The following is a 22,699-nucleotide window of genomic DNA, read 5'->3' on the forward strand; positions in this document are numbered from 1 at the left end:
TTCATACAGTTTGTATGATATTGGTGGATTCCATTTGACTTACAGCACATAATCCATGTCTCTCTCCTTCTCTCCAATTTTCACACTCACTCCGGGCATTCTCACATGTCCAGAAATTAAGGAATAGTCATCTCATTCTGAACCTGGGAGTTGTCTTATCAAATTTCAGCCATCTAGTAAGAGAGACTTCTTGATTTCCATGACTGAGGTTGGAGTCAAAACGGTGGTTTCCCATCCACTTTCTGGTTTACCTTTTGTTTTGAGCCCTAAAAAAAAGGGCTAAAAAAATACTTTCATTTATGAATGTTTTGTTGTCATGTCATTTGTTCACTGATTTATTTCCCCTCGCAGATACTCTGTGCAACTCATTGTCACAAAGTCATTGAAGCCGGGAGTTTAGCAAGATTCAAAAAGATTCAAGACTGGATAAATATATATAGATACCAAGACAATTTAGTCACAAGAATGAATGACAAGAACCATTTTGGAAGGGATATTGAACCTCATGTTTGAGAACCTCTAGCTACTGGAGATCTAGCTTTGACTAATGTGAGGCAGGTTATCCTGTATCTGCCTGCCATGGAGTTCTTACGCTTTGCTCTGAATCAGAAGCATCTGCTAGCGGTCACTGACACAGACAGGATACTAGTCTAGATAGACCTTTGGCCTCCTCCAGTCTTGCAATTTCTGTGCTCTTTGTTCACTTCATCTGACTCAGGCTGAGAGGAGTTTTCTTTGAGGACATGGTAGCCCTACCTTGGACCTGTTTGAATTTTTTCCCCTTGGGCAGAGAATATGCTTCCTTTCCAGTATACAGTATTATTCTGTCATCATTATCATTTCTCCTAAGCACAACAATACAAGGTTGTCAAAATACTTGATATTTGCACATTTCCTCTTGACATTTTCAGGTTTATTACATTCAGGTGGTAGTGAAAGGCACTTCACTCCTCTTATTCACAGGAAGGACTTGCCACCATGAAAACAAGAACAGAAATAATATTGAAAATATACCATGTAAAACACAGACAATTCTCTCCCCACTTTGGGATTTTGTTACAGCATAAATTCAGAAATGAGGATGATCCTCATGGTTTTTCCTGATCATAGAAATGTGTGTAATCTACTGTTCTTTCATTAGAGAATGTCACTTTGAATCTAATTGTTCTTTTAGGGATGAACATGAATTTCAAATCTTGTACATTCTCAAGTTAACAAGGACATTGAGGAGATGTTAGCACTCGCCAGAGTTCACATCATCATGTTGGAGACAGCATTCCAAAACGGTAACAAAATTACCATTTGTGATTGTTTTCACAAAAAAAGTTTAATTCAGTATGTGAATACTCGAGATATCACTGAAAGGTCAAATTTGTAAAATTTTCACACAGTTCTCTAGCTTATTTTTAAAGGGATTTTTTGTTCACAATTTACTTTGTTTAAAATGTTCCTGATTTATTTTTCAAACCAGCTCTAATTTTGGATTTTATATCTTGGAGGGAGGGGACTATAAATCGGACAAATCAATAATGCAAGACATTAAAGGGCAACATTTTCAAATTTGAATTCCCGTAAAGCTCCCTAGATTCACATTTTCTCATCTCGGCTTTATCAAAGCACTTAAGCTCATGCTTAATTTAACTATTGAACTGAATAGAACTATTTGTGTGCTTAAAGCTAGCCACATATGTAAATGCTTTGTTGAATTCGCGGTTTCATCTCCCTTCTCATTAAAAGGGAAATACCAACTTCACCACAGAAAGAAGTACTCTCTTTTACAGAACAGATACTAAAAATGTCTTCTACCATTGTATCACATTCTAATTAATACTTCTCTTTCATTTATATCTTCTCCTCTCATTCAAGCCACATCTAATTTACAAAAAAAAAAATCTTATAATTTACAGACCGCCAATGACTGATGGCTGATGAGACAAGTAATATCCTTCACTAGGTACAAACGAGAAATCCTCATGACACAGAGAGAGTGGAGGCATGTAATACTGAGTCCCAGTGATGGAGATGGGGCAGGCACACTGGCAAAGAGGCAGGCCCTCTCTGGGTTCACAACAGTCTGAGTTTGTCAGGCATCAGGGTGCCCTGCTTGGTTGGTGTTTCTTCCCTCTTTTCTCAGAGAGGGGCTGGGTGCCTGCCAGGGCTTAGTAGAAGAGGGGTAAGATTCCAGTAGGACTGTGTGGGGAGGTTACATTTTATTTATGCTGTCAAAGGGCTATTGTACTGACCTTGGGAAATGATGAATCTGGTCAACTGGGGGAGTTTTAACTGGCGGAGCCTCGCTCCCTGAGCATTGGAAGGCCTCACACTCACTGTAATTTAGTAAAAATGCGAACGAATAATAGATGAAAGGGTTTGACCAAGTGCCCATATCAGTCCCATTTGCTTTTATCGTTGTATTGATCCATAACCAGATCTCCCTTGGCTGCAGTGTTACCCGTGCTTCAAGGGGCAGTCCAGACCATTGAGAGGTTGGGTCACTGCCTGCCCTGAAACTCTGGGTACCTCAAATGCCCCCCTGCTGTGACCCACACTAGAGCCACTAGAGAATGTGCACTTCACACTTTCTGGGCATCTCTGTCCTGTCCAACCTTGGAGCAGCCAGCCAGTCTATAGCAGCTTGCCTAAAACACAGTGCCCTACCCCACTTCCAGCAGCCTTCTTTTAGTTACGACTTGCAGGGTGACCCAGGCTCAGCCCTGAATTTCTCCCAAACCATGTGCTCTGCTATGTCCAGCCTTCTCCTGGATCACTCAAAGAACTAACAGGACACACGAGCTCCTTTCAAGAGACAAATCACACCCTACTTTACTCATGTAACTGGGGTGAGTATACCTTTCATTTTAACCACAGGGTGGAGTTGGTTTCCTGTAAAAATGAAACAAATGTATTAAGAAAAGGGCATCAGTTAAGTCATGCCAAGGAAAAGCCAGAAATGATGCCAAGCACATAAAAGTGAAAACACGCACAGAAGTCTAGCAAGGTTCAGGCTTTGCTGAAGATATTTTCTCTCACCAAACTTCCTTCTTTCCAGCCCTCTTTGACTTTCCCTCAGTCAGGCCTGCCATGGAAGTACAAGGCACTAGCCTCCCTTGTCTTCTGAGGTGAAAGCTCTTTGCTGAAGCAGGTTTCTTACCTATATTCAATGCCTGGAGACTTCATCTCCCCACCTTAGTTAAAGGCCCCCCTTGTTCTCAGCTTGCAAGAGCACTGGTCCCTTGTGTCTGTCTAGTGATGGATGTTAAAGATGGCTTCCACTCTCTTGTATCTTCCAAAGTTCAATGACCTTGGTATTAAAGGCAGGATGATTTTACACTGTTATTCTCTTCCTGTGGCCTTCCCACCCTCATAGTGGTTTCTATGTAAATGGAGCTTCCCTTATTTCTGGTTACACCTTACTTAATTTCATGGGAGTCAGGTAGATAGCAGCCTTTCCTCCCATGTAGGAGAAAGCCTCTTTGTCCCTGTGTTTGAGCACAGACTGTAAAGCATAGTATCCATGAGCATGCAGAATTTGGAATTTATGTATTCACTTTGACTTGATGATGTCAATCACCAGGGTGTCACACATTTTCACACAAGAATCATAGAATACTAGGACTGGAAGAGACCTCGAGAGGTCATCGAGTCCAGCTCCCTGCCCTCATGGCAGGACCAAATACTGTCTAGACCATCCCTGATAGACATTTATCTAACCTACTCTTAAATATCTCCAGAGATGGAGATTCCGCAACCTCCCTGGGCAATTTATTCCAGTGTTTGACTACCCTGACAGTTAGGAACTTTCTCCTAATGTCCAACCTATACCTCCCTTGCTGCAGTTTAAGCCCATTGCTTCTTCTTCTATCTTCAGAGGCCAAGATTAACAAGTTTTCTCCCTCCTCCTTCTGACACCCTTTTAGATACCTGAAAACGGCTATCATGTCCCCCCTCAATCTTCTCTTTTCTAAACTAAACAAACCCAATTCTTTCAGCCTTCCTTCATAGGTCATGTTCTCCAGACCTTTAATCATTCTCGTTGCTCTTCTCTGGACCCTCTTCAATTTCTCCACATCCTTCTTGAAATGCGGTGCCCAAAACTGGACACAATACTCCAACTGAGGCCTAACCAGTGCACAATACTCCAACTGAGGCCTAACCAGTGCAGAATAGGTCGGAAGAATGACTTCTCGTGTCTTGCTCACAACACATCTGTTAATGCATCCCGGAATCATGTTTGCTTTTTTTGCAACAGCATCTCACTGCTGACTCATATTCAGCTTGTGGTCCACTATAACCGTACTCTGCTGTACTCCTTCCTAGACAGTCGCTTCCCATTCTGTATGTGTGAAACTGTTTGTTCCTTCCTAAGTGGAGCACTTTGCATTTGTCTTTATTAAACTTCATCCTGTTTACCTCAGACCATTTCTCCTATTTGTCCAGATCATTCTGAAATATGACCTTATCCTCCAGATTAGTCGCAACCCCTCCCAGTTTGGTATCATCTGCAAACTTAATAAGCGTACTTTCTATGCCAATATCTAAATCGTCGAAACAGACCCCTCCAGAACCCCACTTGTTATACCTTTCCAGCAGGATTGAGTATGGTTATCCAGCCAGTTACGCACCTACCTTATAGTAGCCCCATCTAAGTTGTATTTGCCTAGTTTACTGATAAGCATATAATGTGAGACCGTATCAAATGCCTTACTAAAGTCTAGGTATACCACATCCACCACTTCTCCCTTATCCACAAGACTTGTTATCCTATCAAAGAAAGCTTTCAGATTGGTTTGACATGATTTATTCTTTACAAATCCATGCTGGCTGTTCCCTATCTCCTTGCCATCTTCCAAGTGCTTATAGATGATTTCCTTAATTACCTGCTCACTCACTATAAAATAACTCACTCTGTGCACTTTTATAATACAGCAATGTGGTATACAATCCACTTGTTCAATTGCTCACCCTCACCACACTGTCCTTATAGACCAATACAACTTTTCAGTGTATTTTTTGAGAAGTAAACTGCAGACTCAGCCTCTCATCTTGCTGGTGTAGACACCAGTCTGTCTCCTCCCTCACTTGTTAGCTTGATAGTATTGTTTACCTAATAGGCAAGTAGACCTATGTAGTTTCCACCTGACAATTGGCTGGAGAAGATCTGTTTACCAACTCTGCCTGACATACCTGGATCAAAACACATGTAAGTCATCCTTCTAGCACATATCCATAATGCTTAATTATAAACATATATCACACAAGAGTATTAACGATCACTGAGTTATTCGTTTTCCAAAGCCATATTACATGATTCCTTATCAGATACAGCTTATACCCACAGAGTTGGGGTATACTGAGTGGGTCATCCCACCTGAAACTCATGCCCTGTCCCCAGTGAACCCCTTGCCCTCTGGCCCCAGGGATGCTCCTATGGCCACCTGTCTACCTATTTATCCAGAACAATGGGACTTGTGGGACCACGCCTCTTCCCAAGGCACAATGTTGTCTTCTCACATAGGAACGGGGGTGAGATGGAGGACAAATGGCATTGTGCATGTGACAGGGGCTTAACTTTCTTGTACGAACACAGAAGTAAATTCAAGGTATGACCTCAGTGCAGAAAGCTCACGTTCCCTTAGATTTCACATTCAAAATACATCTCAACTCCGAGAGGTTAGTTAAAAAGTAATATATTGTGCTTTTAGGTACCTTGTACTTTCAGAGTCTACTTCACAGCGGGCAGTATTAAACGCTGATTACATTCAACCGCACTGCTGTTTGCACCTTAAGTGAGCACAAAGCAGGCAACAAATACCCACACCATCAGAGAAGGTGGCATTTCACTCCCCATCCGACATAGTGAGGATGACTCTACCAGGTGAGGGGGAATAACAAACCCAGAATAAATTCCAGAAAGGCACACCCAACGCTGGTCATTCACACAAGCTTCGCAACCTTACTAGATCCTAAAATGGATTCTCTTGAGCAGTGAAGCTATCACTCTAGGAAGGTTACACAATTCAGAGGAATTCCCCTAAAAGTCAATTAAAATGTTGGGGTTTGTGACAGAGAGTGAAACGGAACCAAACTGTGGAGAGACCAGAATCTCATAAAAACGACCCTCACTACGTACAGAGGTGGGATGCACATCTTTAATTAGTTGCCTTTGTGGGAATAGCAGGTTTAGCACAGGAGTGTTAATACTGTTAAATGTTGCAATCTGCACATTTGTGTTGACATTTCTGAACTTTACAAGCCTGCCTGCAGGCAGCTACTGAGGAAACCTTTAAAATTGATCTGGTTTAGTGCAAAACAGCTCGCTAAGCCTGCCCCCCGACACAGCTTACAGTTAAAGGCTTTATCTTAGGTTTCTTACAGCTTTTAAGAGCTAATCAAGCACATTGATCCAGGGCTCTCTGTCAATGTATTACAATACAATATTATCCATCTCTTTCAAAGCCAGTTTGTTTCAATTCACTTTATTCCATATTAACGGGGTAGGAGGGAAGTCGAAATGAGGCTTTTTTTCCCTCCCATTAGCGTGCTTGGGAAAATTGAGATAAAGGATTCAAATGTAGAATGCAAAAGGCTTCAATTTAGCTAAGGCAGCCTTACACCAATTCTGTACATGCACACACTGTGTGTGACTTGGAGAAACTTCCCAAATTCCATGGATAAAAACTGTGGATGAACAAAGATGAGCGTAAACAAGCCTAAACACTTCCAATGATTCCTCAGAGCAAAGCACAAGAATCGTGTGAAGTGGTGGGGCAGGTGGGGTTTTTTAAAATTCCTAACTAAGGTTGAGACCAGCCTATTAAACTCATTGCACTCACCATTTATACCAAATTTAAATGCCCTCTGCTCTGCTTCCCAGGGCTAGAAGAGAACTGCACTCATCTGCTTTACGACCTAATAAACCCATTTTTAATTTAAAAGTATTTGCCAGTAGGGCTTGTGTTGGTTTAAGTTTACTTGTTTGTTTGTTTTGGTAAAATGTTGATTAAGCCAGCATATGGGGTATTGAAGAGGCTGAGGTTGGGGAGCGATTGGTTTTGTTTCCCTAATGGGGAGCTAAGGTTCTAAAACGGAAATACTTAATGAAGAGTGGGTTGTTTTTTTTAAAATTTTATTTATCCAAGAGCTCCCAAATTCTCAGCTAGTGCAAACAGCCATAGCTCCATATCTTGTAGCTATGTCAATTTATAACAGCTGAGGATCTAGCTCTGAATCTCTGAGTACTATTGAATCTTTGGCCACTTGTGTTTTTTATAGACTATTATGAAAAGTGCTACATAAGAGAGACAATAGTTGGACATTAGGAAAAAGTTCCTAACTGTCAGAGTAGTTAAACACTGGAATAAATTGCCCAGGGAGGTTGTAGAATCTCCATCTCTGGAGATATTTAAGAGTAGGTTAGATAAATGTCTATCAGGGATGGTCTAGACAGTATTTGGTCCTGCTATGAGGGCAGGGGACTGGACTCGATGACCTCTCGAGATCCCTTCCAGTCCTAGTATTCTATGATTCTATATTATTTATTATTATCCTTATAACACCTTGGGCATTTTCCCTGAACTCGTTTTTAAAAATTGGCTTTGGTTTCAACTTTATTGTTTCTTTGAATGGACACAGGAAGTGAACACAAGGTGTAATTTAAAGTCTGCCTTTAAGCTGCCCCATACAGGTACACTCTTCACACCCATGAGAAGCCCCCTGAATCTCAAGAGGTATTGGCCAACCACCTCCTGTAGATCGCAGGGTTGGGGCCTAAATAATGTGTTTCCCTTAGAATCTCCAACCTCACCCTTTTGGTAACTAAAACCAAGTAAAATCTTTGTAGCCCATGGGCAACAGTCCCATGTGTTTTCCAGGGAACAGGAAAAGCATCACTTGTGGTTTATTTTTAAATTACGGGTTATGTCCATGAATTTGTCCTTTAGGTGTAGATGTACACAACTCTGAGAGATGATCACAAGGATCATGTGCACATATTCTAGTGTGGAATCTGGTCACACAATTAAAAACAAAACAAACAATTTTTGTAAACTGATCAGATCCTGAACTTGCAGGTCGTCAGTGAGGTCAGTGGGAGGTCTCCAAGAGCTGGTCCCAAAAGATAGGGTGGATGTTATTCTACATTCACTTAGTATACACATTTTTACTAAGAGCATCACAGTAGTAGCTGAATGCATGGCTTAAGTTAAGGTAAAAAAATTTCTAAAGTATAAAGCACAAATAGCTCATGCCTCTCCAAGGACAGAGACAAGAATGAGCTTGAGAATGAACTAAATGACAAGAAAAATGCAGCCAAAAGCCGAAAAACCCACCCACCCCTGGACAGAAACATACAAACATGACAAAGCTTGGTTTCAGACAAGATTTTGGTGGTAGTAAATTCCAGGTACAAGATCCAGGAACTAAGAACACCCTGGTTCCTCAACTCTTACTATGAAGATATTATCTTAAAATTTTCAAATGAACACCGAGAGAAAGGAGTTTTCCCTGCAGTGCCCCATTTAGGGCTTTCCCTGGATCTTTTGCCTGGAAGTTCATTGGCAGATTCTGAAAAGTGTAGAGGCCTGGCAGAATACGCTGTTTACAAGCCACTTTCATCAGAAAATGAACAGCTACAGGTGAAAGGAAGAGAGTGCCGCGGTAGCATAGTAACGAAGATACAGCTAAGCACAGTGTGCTCTGCATTGGAGAGAAAAAAGATGACCAGAAGAAAGAATGAAATATTTGCAGCCATTGCTGTTATCTGGTCATCCAAAAGAGTTTGGAGATGGAGGAGCATCTTAAGCAATAGACAGATATACATATTAATGCAGTTGACAGAGTAATGGAAGACAGGTCCTGCTTTGGGTAGGGGGTTGGATTTGACCTCCTGAGGTCTCTTCCAACCCTAGGATTCCATGTTGCAGGTTCCTCAAACTGCTTCCCCCTTGTCCTTCAGCTTCCTTTCCATTTTGCCCCAGTTGAACTTAGGCCAAGTGCCTGACATCTCCCTTTACCAAACACCAGAAACAGTTTCACTAGGGACAGAGGAACAGGAAGTGCACAGTAGCCTGCACCCCTTCACAATCTCACTCGGTGGTTTCAGTATTTCATTGAACAGAAAGGTGGGTATGAGAGGAAGAGAAACAGGCAGAGAAAAACAGAGCTTGGTGGAACCAGACGAAAAGCCGTCATTCGTGACCGTCGTGTAGCAGCTAATCAACACCAGTGAATAAAACCACTCTAAAGACACTCCTCTGCCTGTTAGGTCCTGTAAATATCTCAACAGCACCTTATAGCTGAGTGTATTAAAGGGTACTGAAAGAGCTAGCAGAATTAGCAAGAATGTCCAACCTCTCTCCACTGCCAAGAGGCGATTAACTACTGAGGCTAAGAGTCTGTGTGTGAAGTATTGGTCTTTGATTGATACACAAAAGGCTAGAAAATGTCAGATGCCAATGAAGTTGGTCAACTATCAACCTCCAAGGGACCTTTCCTACAAAATGAAGATCTGAGCAATATTCCTCTATCAATAGAAAAGTAATCTTTGGTACCCACCTATGGGCTTCTTAGTGATGTAACACCTGTGTATTTTTACATCTTTACTGCATAATTTCAGTTTTGGTTCTTCTATCTGCATTTGTTCAAATGTTGTAACATCTATACACAAGTGAAGTACAGAGCATTTCCCATGCAATTTGAAGAGACAGTGTAAGAAACACCATGGAAAACGAGCTAGAAGCCTAAAAGAAAAACAACTGTAAGAGTATGTTAAATAACAATTCAGCATCTCTTTCTCATTCACATAAAGAATTTACAAAGCTTCCATTGTCAAGGACTCAGGGAATAATCCTAATAATCCTAGCTACGGATGAGGAGGGCTGCAAAAGGAATGGAGGAAACTCTGAGGAAATTGGGAATTAAAAAACAAAAACAAAATCCCATGATTGCAATCTGTCCTGGTGTCATTCCAGAGAATTAAAAGCTGATACTTTCCCAGAAGTCAGAGGCTGCATGTGTGTGTTAGGAGGATGGCGGATCACTACCATCTGCTACCCAGGAGAGTTGATTACACCTGAACAGAAGCTCAAGAATTATAATATAGCTGTGTAACTGAAACGGATTAACCTTTTCAACTAGCAGATTTTTAAATGTAAGATACCATAGTCCTTGTGTGGATATTTCCTTTTAATTAATAGAAAGATACAGGAGTGGGACCACATTTAAATCCAGAAAATAGGAGAACAGATTGCAGTGGCTTTTCTAGCTCCCAGGATCCAGCTCCTTTCCAATATACACATTGTGACTGGTCACAGTTGAAAGGCAGTGTTGAACAATAGCCAGTGTACTGGACTGTAAGACAAGAGAGAGGGGTGCTAATCCTGCTGTTAGTTTGCTGTACAACATTGGACAAATCTCTTCTCTATTCTGAGCCTTTGTTTCCTCTTCTACCCTTTGTATTTTCTATTTAATTGTGATTTCCTCAAGACAGAGACCGTTTCTTGCTGTGAATCTGTACAGTACCTAGCACAAATACCACTACTACAAAGGTTAACTTTATAGTACCCCATTGGCACTATTCTAACAGCCCCTGTTAACTATTGTTAGATAACCTGTGTTCATGCCACATTTACACAATACACCCGTCTTTTTGTAAACACGCTTTAAACTATGTCATTGATATGGACCCACAAAAACAATTTCCGAATTAATCAGATGGCAGCTAATGTGTATGTAATTTGTTTATATTCTGTCAACCCCAGTTTGTGGATTAATTGTATGCAAATTCACTTTTTTAATTGTTTTGCAGAATCTGACAATTTAATATGAAGAGCCAGCATGTTTTGCTTTTAAAGTTGCCCTATGAGGATTGCTTCTAGTGACCTCTTGGAAATTTAGCTTGGAACTAAAAAGCCAGAGGAACTGTCAGACACAGGATAATGCTTCTCTCTCATTTGGAGCCTGTAACACAAATCTCAGAGTTCACTGCTTAGTTAACCCTTAGCTTTCGGGAAAACTAAAAAAAATGTGCAAAGCAAAACCACTGTAAAATCTATACTCCTGCATTATTCTGAGGTTACTTTTAACCACAGCCTTTTGCAACACACTTCTGCAAAGGAATAATTGATAGTTCTGCCAGGTGAGAATCCTTTCTCTCATTAATGTTGAGGACATTGCATCTTTTGCATGAGCTCTGATAAATTACAGGCTTGGCTGGTTCTGCACATGACTTGGTTCATGGAACAAATCTGGTAACTAACCTATGGTCAGTGGAAAGTGTTTTTTCCTCCTGTCAGAGGCACATGACTAGCTTCCTGTGACTCACCCAGCACAGACCTTTTTGCCTACAAAAGTTTGCATGACCAGGTTGGCTTTTCTTTACATCCAGCTGCCTGTGTGGTAACATACCAGCCTGCACTCGCTTACATGCTGCAGGTATTAGTTGCTAGACCAGAGGGGCTAATCATGGGATTGAATGCCGGAGGACCTACACAGTCTGAGTAAAGACACTTGTGTTCTATTCTACTTGAATTCCGCCACTGATCTGCAGCATGAACCGGAGAAAGTAACGTAAGAAAATGTCAAGCCAATGGTCTACGCAGTCCTGTCTTCCAACGGTGGTCAGTGCCAGATGTTTCACAGCGAGTGAACAGCAATTGAATCATCCATCCCATCATCAAGTCCTGTCTTCTGGAAGTCAGAGGTTTAGGGGGATTAGGGGGGTTGCGTTCCTGACGCGAGTAGCTATTAGCTATTGATGGACCTGTCCTCCATGAGCTTAGCCAATTCTTTTAAAATTCATTCATATTTTTGGCCTCCACGACATTTCCTAGCAATGAGCGCCATGGGTTGACTAGGCTTTCTGTGAAGAACAACTTCATTTTGTTTGTTTTCACCTTGCTGACTATTCATTTCCTCGAGTAATCCCCATTCTTCACGTTCTCCTCACCAGCCATAATTGTATTGACCGCTATAGCATATCGCCCCCTCAGTCAGTCCCAGTGTTTTCAATCTCTTTTTTCATGAAAGCTGTTGCATTTTCCTAGTCATTACCCCTATTCATTTTCACTGCTCCTCTTGATACTTTTTCCAATTTTAAATAAATAATTTTGGAAATGGGGTGAGTGGAAATGTGCATAGTATTCAAAGCATGGGCTTACCCTGGATCCATAAAGCAGCATTATTATATTTTCTTATCTCTCTCCCTTATTTAACAGCGCTTAACATTCTATTAGCTTTTTTGAATGCTTTTTATGTAGATGTAGTTAGAATTAGGTTTTCCAATATGTATTCCTTTGCATTTATCAACATTGAATTTCATTTTCCATTTTGTTGACCGATCCCTTAATTTTGCAGGATTCTTTTGCAACTCTTCACGGTGTGTTTTGGATTTATAACTACATTGAATAATTTTGTATCATCTACAAACTTTGTAACATGGACTGTTTGCCCCCTTTTTCCCAATCACCTATGAATATGTTGAACATCACAGATCCCAAGCAAGGTCCATGGAGGACTCTAATATTTACCCCTTTCCATCACGCAAAGTGACCATTACTCCTATCTTTTGCATCCTTGTCTCCTACCCCATGACTTCTTACTCAGCTTAAGAACCTTTGGTATGTGAGTTTGTCAACAGCTTTCAGAATGTCCAAGTACACTGTATAAACAGAATTATCCTTATCCACAAGTTTGCTGCTCTAGACTGGTGAGACATGATTTCCATTTACAAAAGCCGTTTTGACTCTTCCCCCCAAAATCATGTTCATTTATGTGGCTGAGAATTTTATTGTGGACTGTAATTTCAACTAATTTGCTTCATGATTAAGTTAGGTTAACTGGCCAATGATTGCTGGGATTGTCTCTGGAGCCATTTAAAAAAAATAGGCATTATAAATAAATTAGCTTACATGCGTCATGGAGGCTAATTCAACAGGTTACATACTACTTGCAATTTCATATTTGAGTTACTTCAGAACTCTTGGGTGAATACTATCTAGTCCTGGTGACTTACTACCATTTATGTTATGAATTTGTTCCAAAACTCAAAACTGTCTCTACTAATATCACAATCTGGGACAGATCCTCAGGTTTGCCATCCACACAGAACAGCTGAGATGTGGGGACCTGCCTCACATCCTCCACAGTGAAGATAGCTTCTCTGAAACAGTTTTGTTTTCCTTGAATGGTCCTTCAGCACCTCAGTCATCCAGTGACCCGCTGACTGTTTGCCAGGCTTCCTGCTTCTGAGGTATTTTTTGCTGTTAGTTTATAAATCTTTTGTTTGGAGCTCTGCAAACTACTTTTTGGACTGCCTTATTATACTTTGACACTTGACTTGCCAGATTTTATGCTCCTTTTGATATTCCTCAATTGGAGTTCACTTCCAGTTTTTCAAGGATGTCTTCTGCCTTTCTTATTTAATCTCTCAGTGCTTTTGTTTCCCTTCCCATTCTGCTTCTGCCTTGTCTGTTTAAGCTTTCTCCAGTACAACAGGGCCATGATGGGACATTTAGACACTAGTATAATATAAATAATGAATATTGGACAGCAGCCCTGATTGTCACAACACAATTTTACATAGCTAGGCAGCCTGGTAGGATAGGAGGAACAAATATGCTGCACAACCTTAAAATTTCTGCATCATTTGTATTCAGTCAATGTGAGCATAGTTAGAATAGGCGACATAACCACAGTTAAAAGACAAAGCATGACAGGACATTAATAAAGCATTGTTAAAGTCGTTGTAGATGATTTTCTAAGGACAACTGATTATTTAGAAAAAAAAGTTTTCATAATAATCTGGACGAGTTAGCCATTGAGAGTTCCCATCATGCTTTTAAAATAAATTTATCTGAATTGGAGACATAAAATCCAGTGACAAGACGACATTTTGCTGACTGTAAACTGGAACGCTTTCAATGAAGATTAATCTAACAGAACTTTTGTGTACCGGATTTGTTTAATCGAGCAAGTACATTTGCAAATGATTGTTTTGTGGTACAAAATTGAATGCTTTATTTAAAACATTGAATATAAAGATGCTTTTAATATATATAAACTGTCAGTTTTTGCTACATGAAACTAAAGTGAGTTGCCATTTTCCCAAGCATGTATTCCTCCACAGTATCCAACAGTGTGGGATTTCATCCTTTCTGAGCAGTTATTTATCAAACATAAATAAAAGATAATCTGTAACTCTGACCTTGACTTCACAGAACTGGGCACTTACATAACTAGACTGATTAAATTACAATGGGGGCAATCCTTAGCATCATTGTGCTGCTGCATTGGCCATTTAGACCTATTTCATGTGACCCAATGTAATTCATGAAGAGGGTTGGGGTTAGGATTGAGGGCCAGGAGACCTGGGTCAAATCTCTGGCTCTAAAAGGACCTGATGAATCATCTTGGGCAACCCATAATCTCTCCATTTCCTAACCACACTTTTGTCTTGTCAGTCAAGTTGCAAGTTCTTTGTGACGGGGACTGACATACACTATGTGTAGTGCCAATGGGGCCCAATCTTGGTTGTAGACTCTAGGAGCAAATGATAATTATAACACTAAATCAATGTACCCAGTAATCAATCATCATGCTGGGATAGCATGTTTATGTTAAGAGTTTGCATTGGTATACCTAAATGAATGCAGTTACATTGCTGCAAGCATAATAATAATAATCCTAATTATGATTACATAGTCAAGCTACATCAGGAGAAAGTGATCACGCTATATCCTACCTCACAGTCCCCATCCTCAATGGAAACCTGCACAACATTCTGAAAAGACAAGCCTTTCAAAAGGGAGCTTAAATTGGTAACATTGTCTTAATAGAGACACTGGATGTATGGTTTATTACAACAATCTGTAATCCACTAACCCCCCATTTTGCCCTACAAGGGTGTTAATGGGCCACTTCACCTGGAATGGTCCTTAGAATACATGCTAACTACTTCTGCTAAAAACCCTGTTTGACCTAGTATGTAGCTATCATACTCTTACGCCAGGTGTACACTGGGGGGAAAAGTCGACTTAAGATACCCAATTCCAGCTAAGAGACTAGCATAGCTGGAGTTGATGGACCTTAAGCATCCTTACTGCAGGAGGTTGATGGGAGAAACTCTCCCATTGACTTCCCTCACTCCTGGTGACCCTGTGGAGTACCAGGGTCAACAAGGTGCCATCAGCAGTCAATTTACTGGGTCTCTTTTAGACCCGCTAAATCGAACCCTGGAAGACCAGTCTCCAAAGCATTGATCTTGGGTAGGAGTAGGCAAGGCCTTACTACCTCTCCCAGACCTGAAGAAAAGGGTTGGGGAGTTCAAAAGCTTGTCTCTTTTGCCAACAGAAATTAGTCCAATGAAAGATATTACCTCACCCGCCTCATCTCTATAAATCAATTTAGCCATAACAATTAACATTGCTTGTGTGTAAATTAGGGTTCAGAAGAAAAAAGAATGGGGGGTGGGAGGGCAAAAGGGGGGAGAATAACTCTTCCAATTGGATGCATAGCTTGAAATTCATGAGCTTCCTAGAAACGATCCTCTCAATTTTGGTAAGATCAGATGCTGTCACACTTTATTTTTGCTGGGTATTACCTTCCTGGGCAAGGAGTCCCACTAATCTCAAGGCTACTCTTGAAGCAAAGTATTACTTAATCATAAAATTACACTTACTTCATGAGTAACCCTAATCTAGCCCAGTCCCCTCCACTAAGTTATTTCTAGATCATCTCTGACATGTATTTGTCTATCCTGTTCTTAACAACTTACCATGACAGATTCCACAAGCCTGCTAAGTAACTTGTTCCCGTGGTTAACCATCCTGACAGTTAGGAAATTTTTCATAATGTCCAACCTAAATCTCCCTTGATCATGTTACTTCTTGTCCTGTCCTCAATGGTTAATGAGAACACTTTCTCTGCCCCTTCTTTATAACAATGTTTTTTATTTATTCAAAGACTTATATCCTCCCACAATCTTCTCTTTTCCAGGCTCCAGGGTTTTTTTTTTTTTCTATATTTCCTCATAGATGAAGTTTGCTAGACCTTTAATCAATTGTGTTGCTCTTCTTTGGACTTTCTCCAATTTTTCCACATCTTTTCCCAAGTTTGGCACCCAGAACTGGACACCATATTTAGTCGAGCCCATATCAGAGCTGAGAGGAGCAGAATGCTCACTTCTTGTGCCTTGCTTACAATACCCCTACAAATAATGTTAATTAATGCGGCTAAAGTTGGCAGAGTCTACTCCTAAGTTCACTGCTGTATATGATTACCTGATGCTAGTTGCATATCTATACAGGCAATTGTTACAGGATATATAAAACAGAATGAAAATCTTTTACACTCACCTTTCACAGGAATAAGTCCCTTATTCAGAAAGGGACTTAAGCAAGTGTGTAAATTGAAGCAGAAGTCAGCCTTTTTTAAGTTGACAAAACTAATCACACACTTTTACCTGTTTGAGGACCCTCCCGAAACAGGGCATAAATGTTAAATGCCTTAACAAAGTGGAAGGCAATGCAAAACGAAACCCATTCATCTTCAATAATTAGACAACCACAAACTTAACACCCAAACATGAAAGCAATCCATGTAGGTGTTAAGTGTCTGAATAAATATGAAAGCTGGGCTGCTATTTTTTAAAATTCTCTTCCACAGTGTAAATAAAATTATCTTCTCACCCTCACATTCATGCGGGTATTCATCTGCGATTGCAGAATAAAAGGCAAAGCACACTGCCTAGTTCAATAGGTCCTGCCTGTTTACTGGCGTGAAAGGTTTCTGAGTCGGGGTCAGCACTAATGAGGAAGAAGGAAGGCTTATACAGCCAACATGCTCGTCAGTGAGACACACAAATAAACCAGCAGTCTGTCTATTGGCTACTTGAAGCCCATTTGGTGTGGAAGGAAAGCAAAAAAGACTGAGGGGAGAAGGGCAGAGCCCTGCGTCAGCTGCATTACAGAGCTCACCATTTAAAAGGCGAAAAGTGACTAATAGCCTGGCTCTTGGTTAGAATGCCACTGCCACCTTCGTTAGGCCATTAAAATTGTTTTTTTAAATAAGTAATAATGTCTAACTAATGAATGTTGAATTATTAGCATAAATATGCCACCTTATTTATGTATTTACTTATTTCACCAGCAACATGATTTCCTCTGTTTAATGATGATAATTCATCATATTAACTAGAGCTGCTGGTTTGTTTTCATGTTGGTGCTTTTTCTGGTTTTCTTCCCCTTGAGACATCTGTGAGAGGGTAGTCCCCAGTTAAATAAACAAATAAAAGCCTGGGTAACAATCTCCACAAATCCAAAGCTAGTAAATTGCCTTGATTTACCACCAACAGCCTTCATTCCTTCATCTCATTTGCTTAGTTTATTGCCATTTTTCCTCTAACGGTTTTCCTCTATTTTTCCGTTTAAGTCTTGCTCATCAGACTAAACCCCAGAAGAACTGCAAGGGGTTGGGATGAAAACGGAAAACAGTTAGGCTCGCAGGGGAATCGAATGGGAAAAGATCTCCATTTTCATTTCTACTTTGCTTAATGAAGAAGCTGCAATCATTCTTTCAGGCAAACGGGGCCAGCCTGAAACACAAGCAACCCTCACGGAAGCAATCCTCGGGGCAGAGCCCTGACTCAGTCATTCACCGCTTACCCTGATCTTCCTCCCCAAACTGCCTGCCAGGGAAGCAAAAGGGGGAAGAATTTAGAACCCTGAAAAGCTTCCATAGCAAAGCTTGGAGCCAAGCAAAACTGCCCTTCTTTGCAGCCTCATTGCATATCTGAAACTTGGATCATGTTCAGTGAAGGATTTGTGTAGAGTTTTTTGCCCTGTCTTAATGTGAATTAACTGACTGCCAATTACCTAACAGTGCCGTGAATATTATAGTCAGACCATAGACACTTGTTCCAAAGTGGACGTTTTTCCTACCACTCACCACCATTTACTAGTCAGACTAGTAATGGTAATTATGAAGCTACCTACTAATCGACTGTGTTACATAAATGGTACTCCCAACTAACCTTTTAGTTTGAGTCAAGCTCACCCACCATTTAGCAAGCCTGGTCTAAGTTTTGAGGAACCATGAGCCCAAGTTGTGTTTTGGAATGCAACTCAGAAGAAACGGCAGTGATTTTAACCTGAAAAGAAGCTGTACATGACAGTCAGACTACGTGTCTGGTTTGTGCTTCAGCTTTGTTAGCAACAACAACAGAAAGTTAAATCTTTGTGATCTCACATTAAACAAAAGGCTCAAATAAGGCCCTGCAAACCAAAATGACTCAGCTTGTAACAGATCAAGAGCAAATATTCTGCCTATCCTGGATCTTTCCCAGGCCAATGATGCAAAGAAAAACATTTTGGTTCGGTATCAGCTCTCCCATTCCTTCCTTTAGACTGAGATTTGTCCACTTCCCTTGTTCTCTGCATCTCCTACAAGCAATATCCACACACACACACACGTTTAGAAACACAGTAATTTTTTTATGAGAGTTGTATATAACCAAAAGAAGCCAGGTCAGACGGTGCTTTACTGTATTTGTAAATGGTTTGACCTCATCCATATTGACCAGCTATGCCATATTATGGCCAATTTGTGCCACACTCATGCTACGATTTGTTCTCCCTTCCTTTGGCAGTCAGTTCCTACCCTTGTGTATCTCTTCCTCACATGTTGCAGCCTTAACCCTGGGGAACACACTCTCAGAGGAGCAGAATACACTGGCTATCCCATTAGCTGGATGTTTCCTCTAACTGTCAAAGAATAGATGACAGGGATGCTTAGCAACTCTTAATTTGGCTTTCACCCTCTGCCTTTCTCTACATTACTGGGTTGGGCTGTCTGCAGTCTCACAATGAGAGCACTGCACTAACTCATAGGTGAAGGGGTCTCTTCCCAATGGGAAACACCACCTATCTTTGCACCCTTATCATCCTCTTGCCCCTGTTGACTCCACTTGAGGCTCCAAGAGTGTAAGGCTACACATATAAATGGGTGGGTTTTCCTGAACATTTTAAAGGGATAAAAGTGACACAGATAGTAAAAGTGGAGTTTTCCTATATTTTACCATTGGAATGGCTTCTGGCTGGGATTTTAAAAGGATTAGATGTTAAAACCAGCCATGTTCATCTGCAAGATCCTTCCCAAGTCCCTTCCTAATGCACCTTTTCAGCAGCTTGCAACTCAGAGAAACAAAAATATTTAAAAAGTCATGTACTGTGCACTGACAGTACCTTCCATCGGATACATTGGTGACTGGAAATGTAGCACACTCAGTGCATGCCATTGTTCTTGTGCTTTGCACCTCTGTGACCTGTCTGTGTCTTTTGATGGTCAGTTTATATCGCTGTCTCAATCAATGGGTGGAATAGAAATGTAATTTATGAATAAGACACTCAGTTTCACACCAATATCTGCACACACAAAGGAGAAGGTGGGAAAAGAAGTTGCTTACCCTTAGGAAGGAAAGATCACGGTTGTGTTCAATGCTGGTGATTTCTAGGTTACCCATGATGACCTCACAGTTCTCATAGTACTTGCGCAATGTTCGGTACTGCTGCTCTAGATCAGACAGAGAGCTCAGCTTGTTCTCTGTACCAGCACACACTGCAAAGAAGAAAAAAAATAGGTATATTATAGACTAGGAGATTTACCCGGCATTACTCAGGTCCTAACGCAAATAAGATTTGTTTTTCCTCATTGAAATCATTGTTCTGGGGTGGGGATGAGGGGTTGAAGTTGCAGGCTTCCCTAGGAGAGAGGACAACCCCAGTTGGGTCCAGGTGAGAAGCACCTCTCCATGGCTGCCGCAGCTGCAGTGGGCACAGTAGGAGGAGAGATACAGGTCCCCATTCTGGGGGATGGACAGACACACAGAAAATCTCTTTGAAATATATAGTACATAAATGTCTCTTTCTCCACCCCTACTGGCTCAATGCAGTTCTAGCTCTCCTGGTCCTCATCTCTGGCCCCTTGCTGCCCCCATGTGGTCATTCTGCAGTATAACCACCCCTCCTGACAGACCTCTCTTTTCATTTTATGAGAGACAATTGAGTTCCAGGCACATCCCATTGTCCTGGCACCACTAATCCCTGACCTTGTTTTAAGTTATGACAAGAGGACACTGTATACCAAATTTGGTGGTCCTAGCTCTTACTGTTTTGGAGGAGTTCTTATACAAACAAACTCAAAGACAGACAGGTGTACATTTCTAAAACTACATAGCAAGATAGGTAATGATTGAAGACACAGAACCGTAACTTTTAGCACACCACGGCAGCACACACTAAACAAGAGGGGGGAGGGTAGTGGCACAAAACCTGTAGACCAAAATACACCGAACTGTAATAAAAATTCTGTTTGAGTCTCGGTGTTATATCATCAAGGAAAATGTTGCAAGGCGCAGTAACAGCAGCCACAGAGAGAGGTAGCTACAAATGTCAGAAGTGTAATGCGTGTGACCAAAGGAGACAGTGCTGTGGTACTGACCTGAGAACAAGCAAAAGGCTTTCAAAAGCAGAAGAGTAAGAAGCAAAGCAATGCAGAAGTAAGGGCAAAATCTACATTTCATAGGAATCTGCCTTTGACCAGAATCCATCTCTAAATGGAAGAAGGCTATTCATACTTTCAAAGGTTTTAAGACCAGAAAGGACGCAAGGAACATCTAGCCAGACCTCATGTCCAACATGAGCCAGAGACTTTCATTCAGTCACTCCAATAACTTCTATTGGAATACTCTTTGAAAGATTTTCCAGTCTATACATTTTTTGTAGGGAGTACAGAAGTAATAAACAAACCAAAAAACCTCCCACCCTTCTTTTTCTCTACAATAGTTATAATACAATATACATGCATACATTAAGGATCAGGCAAACTGGAGAATCTTCAAAATAAATTTCTTCAAGTGTAGTTCTATTCTGAAAACTCACAGATGCTTCTCTCAGTAGTTCCAAACAAAATCTGCTCATTTACAAGTAAAAAGATGTTGCCCCCCTACCAATTCAAACTCGGCATGATTCTGAAAGTCAAGCTCCTTTCTTTCCAGCTCAGACCTTCCTCAGCAATAAAGATTTCACACTCAAAAGGTGGTTAAAGGAACATGGTGAGAGTCATTTTCTTTGAAATGTATTTTCTTTACATTTCTGCCGACGCGCACTTTAAACAATACTCCAGCTTTTAATTTTTTTTTAAAGAAGGTAAGGGATTTTCCAGTTCATCTGCTTATGTTTAGAAAGTCTCAGAGGGGTAGCAGTGTTAGTCTGTATCTTTAAAAACAATGAGTAGTCCTGTGGCAATCTTAGTCCTGGTCTACAATAGGGCTTTATTTCAAAATAACACTTCTGAGGTCGAATTTGTAAGCCGAGTGTCCACACTACCAAGCCCATTATTTCAAAATAAGGGGCTTATTTCAAAATACATACTCCTGCTTTCCTTAGGGAATAACGCTACTCCCCAGAGTAATTCAAACTAACAGCTCCCCAGCGCTTCCTGGGGCTCTAAGTCGAGGTAGCATGTCCACATTAATGGAACCTGCCTTGGACTAATTTTGAGTAGTGAGGACATGATATTTTGATTCTGTTATTTCTGGAGTTATTAAATCGATTTTAGTTATTTTTAAATCGTTTCCTTGTGTTGACGTGTCCTTGGAGACTAACAAATATATATAGTGCCATTTGGGCACAGCAAGAACACCACTGAGCCCACTCAGACCCAATTTTGCTCCTCTTCCCAACTTCAGGCACGTCTGCCTCCTGTTTGGTTTCCATTTTCCTGCTGCTGTTACCAATGAACATCGTCTTTCTGAACTCTGGGGGAAAGCTTGGATTCCCAGAGCACTGCAGGAAAGGGATGCCACTCTCCAGTTCTAGTGACAGGAAGTTCTACCAACAGCTAAATGGTGAACTTGCTTATTCCCTTTGGCTGTGTTTACACGACAAAAGCTATGCACAGGCTCGTCTGCCTGAGCTAGCTTCAGCTACTGTAGGCGTTGACAGGAGTGAAGACAGCACGACCTGCGCTTCATTGTGGGTACTATAAACTCAGCACACACATTGGGTACACATTTGTCTCAGTAGTCAACTCTGAAGGTGGCAGTGTGCTCTCTTCACTGGTACTGTTGCCCCCGTTCGCTACATTCAAGCTAGCTTGGGTAGGTAAGCCCATGCACAGACGTATCTAAAGCACACATGCTGCCAAAACCCAAAGAAAGAGACAAATATTGTTTCTTTGCTCTTTCATTTGTAGCAATCATGAGTGTTACTTGGAACAATGGCAAGTGCAACATGCTACAGGGAAATGTGGTTTCCCAGATGACCGGGTGTGACATCGCGTCGGGGTTCCCCTGTCTCCTGCACCCCCGTAATGGCACAAACAGAGTCCACCAGCCAGTAGAATAGAGGGAGTTTATTGCTTCTCCAGGATACAGTACAGCATAGAAGTAATCTGGTTATAGGGCAGGCCTAGGATGCCTCAGCCCCCCTTGAGATGGGGGAGACTGAGCCCCCAAATCCCAGCCCCTTGCTTAGGCTGCCTCCTCCATGATACCAGACAGAAACTCAAACTCTCTTCCAGCCCTGCCCCCCAGCCAGGTGTTGGTCTCCACCCTCCTTCCTTTGTCTCCCTCCCTGGGAGGCTGAACCTGGGTGTCTGGGTTAATCCACATTTGGGAGAATCAGTGAGAATCTCCCGTCACAGCACA

The 22,699-nt window shown here is 41.2% G+C and overlaps 1 protein-coding gene across 6 annotated transcripts in view; it reads right to left on the minus strand.

Annotated features, from left to right (window-relative positions):
- ERBB4 (erb-b2 receptor tyrosine kinase 4) overlaps positions 1-22,699 on the minus strand; it is a 923,012-nt gene that overhangs the window by 538,494 nt on the left and 361,819 nt on the right. For all 6 annotated transcript variants that reach the window (XM_075933933.2, XM_075933937.2, XM_075933934.2 and 3 more), the window contains exon 2: positions 19,457-19,608. In XM_075933933.2, the coding sequence (XP_075790048.1) occupies positions 19,457-19,608 (152 nt within the window). The remainder of the gene's footprint in view (positions 1-19,456; positions 19,609-22,699) is intronic.

This window comes from Pelodiscus sinensis, chromosome 7, assembly GCF_052426305.1.
Source record: "Pelodiscus sinensis isolate ZL-2025 chromosome 7, ASM5242630v1, whole genome shotgun sequence".
Classification (NCBI taxonomy): domain Eukaryota; kingdom Metazoa; phylum Chordata; order Testudines; family Trionychidae; genus Pelodiscus; species Pelodiscus sinensis.